General features: G+C 34.8%; 1 protein-coding gene and 1 long non-coding RNA gene across 2 annotated transcripts in view; one reads left to right on the top strand and one right to left on the bottom strand.

The window, feature by feature from the left end:
• Positions 1-75: 75 nt before the first annotated feature.
• On the top strand, positions 76-8,548 carry LOC108546348 (uncharacterized). Its single transcript, XR_001890129.1, has 3 exons — positions 76-966; positions 1,281-1,408; positions 8,488-8,548. It is a non-coding gene; the product is annotated as an uncharacterized LOC108546348 (long non-coding RNA).
• The window catches only part of Sdc (Syndecan), a 238,794-nt gene continuing 227,942 nt past the window's right edge, over positions 4,709-15,560 (bottom strand). Inside the window, exons 2-5 of the mRNA XM_017898381.1 lie at positions 8,496-8,685; positions 7,564-7,661; positions 6,944-7,112; positions 4,709-5,958 (exon numbers count right to left, since the gene is read on the bottom strand). Coding sequence (XP_017753870.1) covers positions 5,777-5,958; positions 6,944-7,112; positions 7,564-7,661; positions 8,496-8,685 — 639 coding nt within the window. The 3' untranslated portion in view covers positions 4,709-5,776. The remainder of the gene's footprint in view (positions 5,959-6,943; positions 7,113-7,563; positions 7,662-8,495; positions 8,686-15,560) is intronic.

Here is a 15,560-nt window from a genome sequence, read left to right on the forward strand (position 1 = left end):
TATGTGTTATCATTCTGTGAAATATTTTAATCATATTATGAAGAATAACATTTTCTATACACATTTTGCAGTTAATAAAGTATATTGAAATATTGAAATAAAGAAAACGCCTATTTTTGGATCTATAATATGTAACGAAAAAAATTATATTTTAAAATTATATTTTTTATACGGCACAGTGTTTATTTACAGAATAGGAGCGATGACATACAGTATTGTTTGTTATACTAACATAGTGCAATGATCATTAAGTTCAGTTAATAATAACGTGTTGTCAACGTAAACGCCCATTATAATGGAAATAATACAATTTGGCTTAAATTTGAATGGAATTTATGAGAATATTACTGTTGCAACAGCATAACCTCGACCTCCGATCGATTCGTATAGGAACTTCGAATATCGATTGATAGAATCGTAACTCTTATACGAATCAGAATTGTAAAAATAATATAAACAAAAAATAATACCTAATTTATATTTTTATCGGCGGACGATTATTGTTTTATACAAATACATATACATGTATATGTGTGCACTCACCAGGAATATATATATACACATATATGTAATATATACTTCATGGAGTTTTGATGGCGTTCCAAAAGGGGAGGAGCAAAGGGTAGACAATACTTATTCTTAAAAAATAATATTGTTAATTATCGTTATCATTAAATATTAATTATATTCATTTTTAAAATTATTATTCATTTGTCCACCTGGCCTATGGGTTTTCGTCTAGTGTTAGACTTTTCTTTACTAGAGCATTTTTACGGAATACATCCTCTTATAAAATAAGATTTCATTACAATTAATATTTGTTTTTTTGTCGCATAGAATGTAGATAGCGCATCTCGAGTATTAAATGAGTCACGTGGAAATTTAACGCATGCTTTTTACTTTCTTTCTCTTGTTGTCTAGTGTTTTGACGACAAACAGAATCTTCTGTTTCAATCGTGTCTAAATGTAAGCTTTTGTAAGAAATTCCTTCATCATTCACGAACAATACATATTTTGTTTTAATACGTTATTTCTTGTAGTTTAGTAAATGATATTAGTAATGATAAAAAATCTTCAACTTCTTTTTACGATAAATCGTATTTAATTTAAGAACATTCGTTCGTGAAGGGAAGAAACTTTTTAAATTTTCATCTATAAAAAAAACAGTTTTGCGTTTCTCTGTAACACCACGCAGAAAATTAATTACTATCTAACAAACAATTCTTTGTCTATGTTGCATACGATTATTATTACAATAAAGATTATGATTCGATCTTCAGGTTCCTATTTTGTAAAGAAATGCAAGGAAAGGTGAAGAAATTCTTGAAAAGGGCAAAGATGAATGGAACCAAGAGCGAGGCGTAATAAAGGAATAAGAACTTGATTCCTTGAAAACGTGGAAAAACAGGTGAGAATTGAAAACCGATTTGATGTGAAAAAACAGGGATGACAGTACGTTTTACTAAGCTTGATAGTCTAGTTACAATATCTGTATGAATATAACAAGAGTAACTTTCTTTTTCAACGATTTTCGAGTTAAAGGCAAAGCATAGAATTCATATATATATGTATATAGTACACAATTGATTTTAGGTATTGCGTAATATTACACTAACCTTGGAAGAAATAGAAGAGAGAATTAATTTCGATTCTATTTATTGCAAGTAACTTATCCTAAACACAATTTTCAGACAGTTTTAATTATTTTTATTTAGGTATCGATATTTATTTGTGATCTTTGCTTTTCACATAACCTGTACATTAAATAGCTGCTTAGATAGTTCCTCTTCCAAGTCGACCCTATCAATACACTTACTTTTTATTACTACCTGTTACAGTATCGTAGAGATGTCTAGACACTTTATTATAAATAAACTTATAACATAGCTTTTAGCCATTTTAAAAATCGATAAGATCGGTTTAGAAGCAACGAGTGCCATGATCGAAATGCGCTGATCGATAGAATTAGTCGACTTAAGAAAAAACCTGAAAACATTTAAACGAATGTTGCAAGAAGCAATTTTCCTACATTGACAATCATATGATTTTTATCCATACTTTTTTACAAGCTAACGCAGTTAAAAGAAAATTGCCTCGAGCGACATTACCTAATACGTTGATTAAATTTAAACGCTTTGCCCGTAACCTTCAATGATCGTTTCGAAGTGATACAAAGCAAAGTTATTTCATGTGTGAGTATATAAAAGACCAAACAAAAAAGAATTACAGTAGTTGTCGTAGGCAATTGGTGTTTCTTATATAGTTAGTACATGGCAGTATCGGCATGATATATTTTAATTTACGCCGACACATCGGACTTTATAAAAATGGCGCCCGTGTTCCTCCCACACAGGTAGAACACAGATTTATAGTAATCTTAATGCTTAAATCAAATTTTCGCCCGTTATAAAATAGGATCCTAATAATTTTATTTATTTACATAAGAAAATAGTAATATTTTACCACCACGTTTACTATAAATTAATTGTTTGGTATTTAATATTTATGACAAATTTGTTTTGTTTTAAATGATGTTTTATTTTATATTGGTCGATTCGGGTGATAATAAATGCAATGGTTCATTTACGTAAAATCCATGTTATTATTGCACAGGATATAATAATGATATAACATTATATATAAGATATTATAAATGGTATAACATCATATATATAAGATTATTTAGAAATATGAAAATCATTCAATATTCACATTTATTCATGAGATAAACGTTAGTTAATATCGCGATTTAGGATAGTGAAAGATAGCATTAGATCCTATGAATTATATCGTTCGAAAGTGAAGGGAACATGATGGAGTAATATATTCTAAATGGCGTGACTAAAAATTCAATCTATAAACGTTACGTTTCAATAATAATAATAATAATATTAATAATAATAATAATTAATAACAATAATTAATAATAGTATAGTAATAATAATAATAATAGTAATAATAATATAATAATAATAGTAATAATAATATTACAATGATATCGATTTATTATTCACGTCCTAATATTTGTTTTTTAAAATAATTCCCTTTTCTTAATTAGTAGCATAATAAAATGCATCCTTTACAATTGATAATTTCTTTCAACAAGTTCGGTATAAAAGATTATTTTTATTGTACAGTCTGACGGTTAAAACATTGATTGCGTTCTACCTGGCAAGAGGCGAACGAGACGCCGAAAACATCTCAAACAATTGAGGAGAGACAATTAACGATCCACAGGATCATCGGAAGAATAACGGAAGGGAAAGAAAAAGAAAGGATATAGGAAAGTTGGGGGATAGAGGGGAATCGCTTGGTCCTACGTGAAAAAGTTAATAAATTATTACAACGTACTTCGCGATACTGATCGACCATAGGATAAATACCGCGGATGAAAATCTTGGAACAAATAGATAAACACTTGAGTGTGTGTCCGTGTATGTATCTTTCTTTCTCACATCATCTTCTATTTTATCTCGTTTTTCAATATGGCAGACGCATGACTTTTACAGTCGCAGATGAAATCATGTATACGTATATAAATCCGTATACGCACGTGTGTTTCTTTCAAGATCAAAAAGAGATACGTCCTTACGTACACTTGAGAAATTTAAATGTCTTTCTTTTTTGTCCATGGCAAATAGAATCTCTCTCGACCAGCAGAAGAAGCTTTTTCTCCTTAAGATACAAAATGTTTCTTAGTTTTCCTGGGATGGAAGAAGGGATTGACTGTCTGGATACGTTGTGCTTTGTTTCTTGATAAAATGCGATCAATAAATGAATTTCTTCTTTCACAAATGTCATTGCTTTACTTTGGCGGAAGATCAAGCGATCGGTTGTAGAAAACGTCGTCACTTACGGTGCTTAAAATGGCACGCTGAGTTTTATCCACTAAGTGCATGGCAATCGATACAACCGTGTCCAATGAGGATACTTCCGCTTGAAGATTTCAGTATACCGCTATTATGAGCATAATGAAACACATGTGATTATTTAATTTCTATGAGTGGGAAATTTGATCGATAAAACAAGCTTTCTGATTTTAAATTGAGATTGGAATGATCTTGCTTCAATGTGCAATTCAATCCATTATTTTTAGAGGATTCTCGAAGGTGAATCAATAAGGATAATTTAAATAATTTATGCATTCCATTAACAACTACAATAAAAATCTTGAGATTAAAGTTAGTGTTACCATATGTAAAAGTATGGTACTTTAAGCCTAATTATTGATGAAGATATGTTATATTAGAAATAAACAATTTTTAAATATGGAACTTAATGTGATTAAATACCGATATGTAAGATTAAGAGATAAATTTTACGGTTAATGTGACTTAACAAAAGAGGACTCGAATACGTATTGAATTTAAGTTAAACGATTTAGTATGTTCTTAATTTATTCTAAATTTTTTAATTAATCATTAGTAAAGCCGTTTGCCTTTACCAAAATGCAAACGCATTATAATCATTTATTGCACACAATTCATTTAATTTATAGGATTATCTATTTAATTATTCTAAATCGTATTTGGATATATAATGAGTTTTAAAAAAATTAAGATCCTTGAGTTGATATTCTTACCTATCACTTTTCCTATATGGTCATCACCTAAGCAAATGCCATTTCGTAATGTATTGTAATTCTATTCAATCTAATAAACAAAATAAGCTACAGACTTCTTAAGAAGGAGACAAACCTTAAAAAAGAAAATCTCATGTTCTTCAAAATAAATGCTGAGATTCCATATGGTTGGACTTTAGAGAAAGAAAAGCGCCAATAGATCAAAGGTCCTGTGTAGTCATACTGTTAAAAACATCTGCAAATCCGGGAAATGATCGTTAAATAGAAAACAAAAAGAAAGTGGATGAAAAACAGTGAAGAGAGAAAAAGGGGGAACAGCGGAGGAAACGCTGATAAACGAGGTCGTGGTTCACGGGATTGGCGTCGAAGAGAAATCACGGTGGCGCAACGATCCTTCTTCCTTTCCCTCCTTCCACCGGGCCAGAATGATTAACGACATACCAGCAGCGTTTATCGCCCACGAATTTTCGCGCTCTCAGTCCTGTACAGGGAGGCGTGTACGTACGCCTGGATACGTATACGCTTTGAAATACACGTTGTGTAAATGCATCTGGAATTTGCGCGACCTTGCCGACGAGTACTCGTAACGGGGCAGTTCATCAGCTATCGCCCTCTCTCTTTTGTTCGATCAGTGCACGATAGTTACAGAAAGAGACAAATACCCGTGACTTAAACAACGAGTTGGCACAAAAATATAAAATAAATTGCGACCAATAGAAAAATCGATATTCAACTCTCAGAGGTGGACCAATGCTTAACTCAGAAGGTTACTCGTAGCGAGATGGCACACGAGTAGGAAAATAGAGTGCTGTGGAGTTAAGAGAGGTTCCACCTCAGAAAGTGATCAATTAAAACAAGTGTGTTCCTATGGTAAAACAGAGAATGTTATTGAAGTGTCTAAATTATTGAAAGAACTAAGGGGCGTTTAAGAAGAAAGAAATGTGTGTTAAAAAGAAAATTAAGCAAATCTTTGATCGAAAAGTCAAAAAGAGATTAAGGTGATGCTTTTCCCCGACGTGAAGGAAGTCTCTTTGTGGTCAGTAAACGAGGTGTTTCGCAAGACCCTCGTGGGAGATTCCGGATGTGTCGTATTGTCGGCGGTGGCGCTTAATTCGGTCGAAGGACATCGTCTTTCTCGGCATGGTATCGTGGGACAAAACTGGGCGGTGCCAAAGCCAGGTAAGCTTTGTCGCCTCAAGCGTAGAATTCTCGATTGTGATGCGGCGCGCCAGGCTTAGGGAACGCCTGCGCCGCTGGAGATCTTCTTGGCTCATCCAGGGCGTACGAACCCTCGTCCTTCTTGCGCATCCTGTACACGATGAACATCACCACCAAGATTGCGCAAAGCAGACCAACTACTGCACCACCAATCACCGCTAAAAACAAGTATCTTAATTAATTTCCATGAATGAATTAAAATAATAGTAAAAATAATAATTATATCTTAGGTAGTGAATTGGACTTTGAATACATAATATTTTATAATTTTATCCCTGTAAATCTAATTATAATACTTATATATAGTTTATATAGAATAATTTCCATAGATCTGTATAGAATAGATAAAGAATTTAAGAACAACTCTAACAAGTTTCTTGAGATTTAAGATTATTTCAAGCATGTTTACTTCTTTCTTCAATTTTTAAATTAATTTCCTCAAACTATAATTCTTATCGTCTTTGAGTTTATTCTTTCTTTCTTAAATAATAAATGCAGTTTCAAATGTCTGATATCTGACTTTAAAGAGCATCTCGAATCTGAGATATTTTAAGTAGCTGTACAAGTACGAGCGATTTACTATTCAGTGGCGTTAAACTATTCAGGGTGTTAATTATGTAGCGCATTTATTATGCGTGGCTCCGGATAAGTTAACTTAACCTAGAATTTCGCTGGAGTTGCAGAGTCCTCGTGAATAAATACTGCTTCCGTGGAATGTTGATCCACACGTTGCCCTTATACTTCAAGTTTAATACTAAGGGAACGTGTTAATAAATAACGCAACCCCTTCGCATAGTTTCGGTTGTGTAACGCACCGAGATTCTGGCTTTCAAAGCAACTGTGTTTTACAAATTGCAGAGCGATTAATTGTAGAATGGTGAACTTAATCATTTTACACACGCACAAGAAAACTTTGAGAACGAGGAGCTCCAGACTGCATCGTTAATAACTGCTACATATACTAAAATCCATAATTTATATTTATATTTAAGTTCATTAATCGACATCAATACATAATTCGAATATAAAAATTCTAGAACATTACAAAAATAAATTTTAACGTAGTTTTTCAAGACTTGGATGTAAATCAAACGGTTTCGTTTTTGATAAAATTAGATGCAAAAGATGGAAAAGTAGACTTACCTGCGAGTACACCTGGCTGAGCAAAGAAAGAGCTAGAACGGTCCTCGTGTTTCGGGTTCATGATGTATACTTCGTGGATGTCGTCGGTGTTCTCCGAGTGGTCGCCCTCATCTACGGGCTCGATTACATCAACCTCGTTGTCGGGTCGGTTTACAGTCTCCACGATCGTCTGCAATGGGACACCGCTTAATCAGTTTAATCCGTTTAATTCGGACGCTCGCCAGGAGGTGTGTTTTCAAACAAATCTAATAACCCGCCTTAACGTCCACGCGTTTCGGTGGGTTTTCCCTTTGCGTAAAACCGGGTGAGGGAAGGTGTATCTTTTCATTGTTAAACGGATCAATGAATGACTCTGTGGCCTATGAGCTCCAAATATCGAGGAGTATTCCATTAGAATGATTAAAATAAAATAAGAAATAACGTAGTCCTTTATGATCTTTGACAATTAATTATTTTCCTTCTCCTCTTCCTTTTTAATAAGACAATTTTGATAATCTTAGAAAGTTGAGGAAGGTGATGCAGTATCTTAGAAACTACGGTAATAAATTAGAAGATTTTTAATCTTCTGGGTTATCTTGAAAGGAGTAGTAATTAATCACAAAAACTTCAGCTATATTCACCTGTTCCTTAGATTTACTTGGTTCGTCGACGGAATATGGTGCTTTAGGTTCTTCCGGCCCTTGAGGTGGTGTTTCTATCCTGTTATTGTTATTAAAATCTGTAAGAGGAAAGAGGAAATAATAATTCAACCTAAACATAAATTAGTTAATCTAACTAGTAAGAAACTTTGTAAAACAATTTGCAAATATGATATTCAACGATTACAAAATAAGTATGTAACACGTGATAGTAATAAAAAGTCGAGATCCGTTTATTTGAGTGATTCTAGTATTAGAGTACCTTCGATGATCACGGATGATTATTCGAACAGATTTGAATGAGGGAACGATAAAACGTGAAACGTTTCCAGCTTGGCAATTTTGAAAAATGGAGACAAAAAAGAGGAAACGTTTCTGGAAATCGTGTGACACGCATCGTTGGTGTGCCACATACAATGCATTCCGCGAGCTACGCTTTTATTGAAAAATTTCAAGCAAAATGGTGGGACGTGAATTCTTCGTGCCGTCGATCTCTGCTCGTGCTTTTCGATCGCCAATGGAATCCGTATGGATGAGTAGCTTTTTGAAAAAAAAGCTCTTGTTGATGCTCGATTGTTTCGCAGCCCAAATACTCCAATTCTTTTTTTGTCTACAAACTCAAATACATACTCACAATGGAGGATAATTGCGTTTCTGGACAATGAATGATTTGCAGTTTATCGATATTAAATTTTTCACAACCTCTGTATGTGGAATTATTAAAAAATGTTGTTTTCATTTCTTTCACGTTTCTTGGTCTATCAGTTTCGTTATGATTGTACTTTCTACAACAGCGGGGTTAATGATTAATTACGTTCATTTACGTAAAATTTTGGCACTAAATACTCATATCTTTTTTCATATCGTTACTTTTTAAAAACTGAAAATCAATATTGTTAATTACAGAAATTTACCATGATCATCGACGCTATCTTCGTCGTCCGGTCCAAGGCCACTTCCGGATGCTTCAAGGTCGTTGCGACCTCCGCTGCCACCTCGACCAGAACCCTCCAAAGACTCCTGTTCGTCTAAATAGAGGTCGTCCGGGTCGGTGTTGTACGTCGAACTTCCTCCCGCTGTCCTTTCTTTCTCGTTTTGTTCCTTCTGAAACAAAAGGAACAAATTTTTTTATACTGCTGTTCCGACGTCTCCCCAATAATTTCAGAAATTATATAAAAAAGTAATTCTAGAAAAATTTTAATCTCAACTTGATTTATCTTTAAATTTTTAACTTCATTATGTTTCATAAGTCCTTACAGGTGTAAAACGAAATTGTACGATCGTATAAATTATGCGTATTCTGAAATAAGAGAAACGTAAAATTAAAGAAATGTTAAGAAAATGCAAATGAGAAGAAAAAAGGGAACAATAAATCTGCAAGTAACCGTATGGACAGCATAATTTCATTTCATTCTTCCTGAATCTTTTTTATGCTTCGACAAAACTCTCTGACGTCAAAAATAGAATCCATTCCCATAGTCACGTTGGTGTATGTTGTTATCCAGTTACCGTACGCAACGATACTGTCGTGAAAACATTTTCTTTCTTCCTGCATGGTTTCTTAATATAGCATCGGGTTCGACAAAGATGGAAAAGAGGCAAAAAGAAACGTGCTATTTTATGGCTCATGCTCGAACTATCTGTATAACATAACTTTATAATAAATTATATAAGAAACATTTCTAAGTATTTTACTTAATTAAATTAAAATCAAAATAGTGATGGTACTGAAATATAAAATAGTATAAAGTTGTATTAAAGATCGATATAAAATACTACAGTTTCAGATGCAGTGACAAATAACAGTAAGACTGCTGGACACGTCAAGGAAACTTCAAGCAATGATTTCCGGTTAGTCAACGTTACTGGAATGTTAGAGTGATGTGCAATAAAGTGCAGAATAATAAATGGCGTAGTTATTGTGATTGTCCCCTGATTGATTTGCAATATCTCTTCCATTTACTCACTTCAGTCAAATATCTTCGATATCGTTTTATTCGACTAAAATAAATTTTCATAATAGGGAATTATATGATAAATTTTTATACCAAACCGTTTCTTCCATTTTGATAAGAGATCTTGATAATATTTCATTTCTGAAACAGGAATATGTATTTCTGTTTAAAATAAGAAGACACAAGTGCCAATTACTAGCAACGAGTTTTTTCGAAGTAATTCAAAATATTCTATTCAGTAGCAGTATCTCCTGAAAACAGCGACACAGACCGGAACAATCGATTGAAAGAGAGGTCGAAGTGTGCACATAGGATGTACCGTTTATATTCACGTTGTTCAATCAAATAGGAACGAGCAACCGACGAAACTCTCGAATCCCGAAATTTCAACGCTATTAAAGGAAACTAATCACGTTGTTGCAAAGCTGCCATCTGGTGCCTCTGTTTACACAGAATAGCTGTTACGCTAGTGAAAAGAGCATTTGTTGGGCACATCATAATATATATTCGATTGCATAATAGATCTAGGATTGTATATTTACTAAAAACCGAGTTTTGCAGTTAAACAAGATTATGTAATGAGGATCTAATGACACTGATTGACATTTCACTCACTACGAACAGTGTCTCCACAATGTAGCAAATTATGAAAGCTGAATGATATAAGTAATCGATAACAGATGGCGAAACTATGCAATCCTGAATAATATTAATTACAGAAATCTTCTTTGGAAAAATTCAATTTGAAAGTAATTGTGTAAATATATAGTAATAACAATTATTATGAATAAAATGACATATTAGATCAAAATACAATAGGTATTTTAAAAATATTTCTATTCTATTAAATTTTAAATTACTTTATACTACAAAGAATATTGCCATAGGTAACATTCAGTACCAGTATGTATATAAATCACTGTCGTAAAGGAAAATTAGTCTCATAGAAAAAGAGGTATTTATTCTATGAATGATTTCATTCATAATTATTTATCAGTTCGATATCTTTTAGTGCTTGCAAGTGAAATGATCATGAAATGTTCAATCACCTGATAGCGAAATCGATTCAATGAATTTTCTAGCATAACCTAGACTGCAACAATTTTCAAACACTAATTTGTCATTATTTCATAATACGTAAAACCAAATGAAATGCTTCTCTAAAGTAATACGAATTATCAGATACTGGCACTTAGAATTGCACAAGGTTGCGAGAGCAATGTCCGCGACCAATGCACCGGGTGCACGCGATCGTGCGTACGGATACATCGACGAGCGCGTCTCTCGCAGCTGATCGATAACACGAAATTCGTCCTCGTCCCGGGCCAGCTACTCACCACGTCGGAACAATTACACACAGTGGCCTGCCTGCCTATTCCTGAGGATACGGCTGATTTTCACGCGTGTTTCGGTCGTGATATTTCACGCAGTCTGGCCGCAGATCCGCTTTCTCCCTGACTTTTTTCGTCGCTGTCTGCGGAAGAAACGCAAGAATTGCGCGGGCGCGCGATGTTATCGACCTCTTTCGCGCATTCTGCCGCATTACGTGCTTTTTTCTTTTATTTTCCTCTTGTCTACCTTATCGTCGTGGCCGGAAAAGCGAACAATGCGGCTACGTTTGCATGCAAATGACTAAAGGCTAAGGTCAAGGCTCTCGAGATCCACTTGTCCCGCCTTTTTTTATGCATTTTTCGCGGCAAACGTAATTAAGCAGTTTTGACGAGAATTAGCCGGAATCGAAAGGAACAGAGGGTTACGAAACTACTTACGGGCCTATAGATGAAGTTGATGACGAGTGTCCTCGATTTCGACGTCGAAAATCAGAAAGTTTTTGGCAGATAAGACACGATACGCTTTTGAGGCAAGTGGTGACTGCACTGACGTAGTACAGGGTCGAGCCTGTAGACGGCACTGCTCCAGGCTACTCTATATAGCTCCTTCACAGATATAAAACGGGAGGACCTGGCCAGGACCGTAGCACCAGACACCCTAGTTTTATTCAAATTTTTTTTATCTCTAATGGTCGATACTGTGTATATAGGTTGTGCATGAATATGAAGTGCTTTAGAGAACTGACCATCCTAAATATACTAAGTTTCTTTAATCATTGAATTTTTTATATCATAGTCTCGGATTGTTAATGTATATTTATTTTATAATTTTTTGTATAATATACACTTTAGATATACCACAATTTCTGAAGATGATGCACAATAGGGTTCGAGATATACGGTAAGTCATACGATAAGGTGATCCGTTCGATATTCCTTCGTTGTCGGATATTGAAAATCCACCTGCTCGGTCAGAGCACGCGACCATACGTATGCGTATCTACATGTGTCGTATTCCCACAGCCAGCGGTTCGTATTTGAATAGAATCGGAATCTTTCATATTGAATCCGAATTCGTGGATCTTAACTCGTGTACCGTTTTCTCGCATTCGTCCGTACGTTGCTCGGTGTCAGTCACGCTCTCGCATCTGTTTTGTTTTACATAGCTCACATAGTGGGAAGAAAACACCGGATGTTTGGAAGACAGCAAGACGATGAATTCCTGGCAAAACTGATACCGTACGAAATAAATCAAACACGCGACAACTATGTGATTGCTAGCATGGTATAAGGGAGATAAAAGTTATTGAAGGTATATGAACAACATAACCTCTATTTCAAACTTTCAGAGACAGGAGTGAAAACAATTTTTTTCCGCATAGAAAAAACTATTGATCGAACGACTTAGTCGGTGACGTATGTTGTCAAATGAAAACACAAATTGCGCCCATTATTTTTCAATAATCGATCTGTTGAAAGCAAAATACACAGATGTGTCCATAAAACGCGAGCGCGAGAAGGCTAATTGCGAACGCTTTTTTTCTTTTTTTTTTGTCATCGTAAAGTAAGGTATGTAAAATGCAATAGTAACGTATGATTAAATTTGTACGGTTCAAAAATCAATAATCATGAAATTTCAGCGACAAGAGAATAATTAAATCGGCAGATTACCGATGGAGTCGGTTTACTTGGGGAAAATAGAGGGTTTGTTCGTATTTGTGGAGGAGTGTCTACTGTGCTCTTTGAGGCGAACTTCCTGGACGAAATTTCAACCGATTAGATTTCGTTCGGTTCTCCGTACGCGAGAGATCGATTCTCTGGCCCAGCAAAGGGAGCAGAAACGGTTCATTAAGTGCGTAACAGAGCAAATAAAGAGACTGAAAAGGAGAATGGAAGGAACAGAGAGGAAGATAGAGTACGAGTAAATGAGAAAATAAGTGCATTCGCATGAAAGAAGAAAGAGAAAGGCATAGCTTCAAATGGTGGCTTGCTTTTGAATTTTATTTCATGCTTGATGGATCGTGTCTGAATCGTATTACCAGAAAATTTCGTGGCAAGTTATAACTCCCTTTGTTATTTCTCGTGTGCATTCTATAGTTAAGATTCTTCTTTGTAGTATGACCATAACAATACATTGCGCTTGAAGTCACCTTTATGAGTCGATTACGTTCTAAAATTTAAAAATTGCTTCAGATGTTTCAGATTTATTTTCAGATGCTTTTGTACACAATAGGTTTCATCTCTTTATCGACGAGAGGAATATTTTCCTCCGTTTTGATCGAGTCAGTGGATGCATCGATGAAGAGTCGTCATTAAAATCTCGTTTCCATGAAACACAAACAAAGATTCAAATACTTTTCCCGATAAATATGAAATAAAAAATATATTTCAACGAAAATATTAAAGAGAATTTATGATGGTATCACACTACTTTATCGACCGAGATCAATTGCAGTCGTCGTCCTTCCCTGACAGTTATTCATGGATGCATCATACTCATAATAATACTTAACGCGTGCCCATTGTTTCCCCATGACATTAAAATCGCACGGCTGGATCAGTCGATTCAATTAACGGTTGGCGACGACGAGAGGTAGAACTTGTTCGCTGTTTTTCTATCTGCTTTCACTTTCCCAATTCAAATACAATTTCCGGTTGAACAAATCGGTCGAAACGTGCGAAACGACCGCATAGATTATCGTTTCGCACCCCGACATGTCGGTAAAGTAAGGTGTCAAATGCACAACGCGACCGCCAAACTATCGTCCCCCTCTATTGGCTGTAACCGAGGATAAAGACGCCATCATTTCCATTTCACGGAATTAGCCAGTTCAGCATGAAATACAATTTCATGTCGGTTAATTTCGGACCACTTTGAACTGCAGTCACAACATTTAACGACACGACGAGTTTGTAACATGTAACTTATTACAATTGTTTTCACGTGCACGAATACACCGCATAGTACATTTGTTGCAATGGTAAATAACCGGTAGCGACAGAGTGACGAGGTTAGCGACAACAACGATGCGAGTGACAATTGCTAGAACTTCTGTCATCTTTAACTGATTTTCGTCCGTTTACCGGGTAATGATAATCGCACTGTTAAAACCCATCTGTTGAAGTGAAAAATTTATTCCATTAGATACATTTCCATCGATAAGTTAGATTTGTACATTTATCGATAGCATACGTGTCATTTATCGATAGATTACGTAACGACTGTTTAGTCGCATGTATTTAGAGGTTAGAAGTCGTTCGTGAATTTGAAGCATCGGTGAAATACATAAAAATCGTGATGCTCGACTAATTCCACTTTATAATTAAGGAGGAGGGGATTATTGTGAAGCGATTGTGGAATATTTCGAAAGCAAAAAGCCGTATTCTCTCGACGGACTATGAAAACAGCCGCTCTTTTTTCGCGAGTTCCGTCCATGAAAATCGAACATAGCTGAGCAACCTTTGTCACTGGACGTCCTATTGGCATCAAAGAACGCCGCGAAAATAATTCAAGTAAATAAAAAGGAGCGAAGGAGAAAAAAGACCATGGTTGTTTGGCGATAAACAATCGACGATAGAGATAGATGGATGATGAAACTGAGGACGGTATAGACGTACGAACCACGGTAAGGGGAAGGATGTTCTCTGAGAATTAGAAATATGTAATATGTAATATGTAATATATAATATGCAATATACGTGTATACATATATATGTGTATATATATATTTTTAAGTATTAAATATTAATAAATGATGAAAATAAATATGTATTTATTATTTATTAGAGGTTATTATTTTTTATGAATTTCGTGTCGTAATTTTTGTTTAACAACAATTAAGTGTGTATTAAGTTTTAACTAGTAACTTAACACGCATTATTAAAAATTTGTGTACCTTTTTATTCGTAACATTTTTTAATGATCTTCGACGATTTAAATGTACCATAACCTTAAAAGTTTTAGATCATTAAAGTTACGATCGATATCGAAAAAACCTCATGTAATATGCTATACGGTGTTTCAGAAGAAATCAAATAATTCGGACACTAAATTTGAGGCAGAGATCGAGATGTTGATGTATTAACACGGAAAACAAGTCAAGATTGTATCTGCACAAAAGAAGAAAGAAATTGGTCATGGAGAAGTTAAAATGAGAATATCTAGCAGAAGGAAAAAACGAAATAGATGACGAGAGATATTGTGAAACCGTGGAAAAGGTATTCTTAAAAAAAAAGGTATAATAAAAGAAGACGGCGGAAGCAAACGGAGTGGAGAAAAAGTCGAGGGAAACCGAAATCCCCGAGGAAACGGAAAAATCAAGAAAAATCAGCTGGCTGTGAACACTTGCCGAGACTGTGAACTTTAAATGGAAGAAACTGCGGAGACAGGAAGCGACTGCTGCCGGAAAAATCCAGCTGCACTCTGGAGATTAAGGAAAGGGGCTGAGAAGTCGAAAGATTGGGCGTAACGGGTGGAAGAAGAAATTAAGGGAAGGACGAAGGCAGATGAAAGTTTGTATAATAAAGAAAGAACAGAAAAATCATCTTACCGCTGGAGACAGAAAATGTTAGTACAATGGACGGCAGTTCATAAATAAAAATGGCATTTTATTGGCCACTTTAAAAGAAGTAAATATAGTTGGATAACAGTATTAACAGTAAAGAATGAAAAAAAAAAAAAAAAAAAAAAAAA

This window comes from Eufriesea mexicana, unplaced genomic scaffold (genome assembly GCF_001483705.2).
Source record: "Eufriesea mexicana isolate 0111107269 unplaced genomic scaffold, ASM148370v2 scaffold657, whole genome shotgun sequence".
Lineage (NCBI taxonomy): Eukaryota > Metazoa > Arthropoda > Insecta > Hymenoptera > Apidae > Eufriesea > Eufriesea mexicana.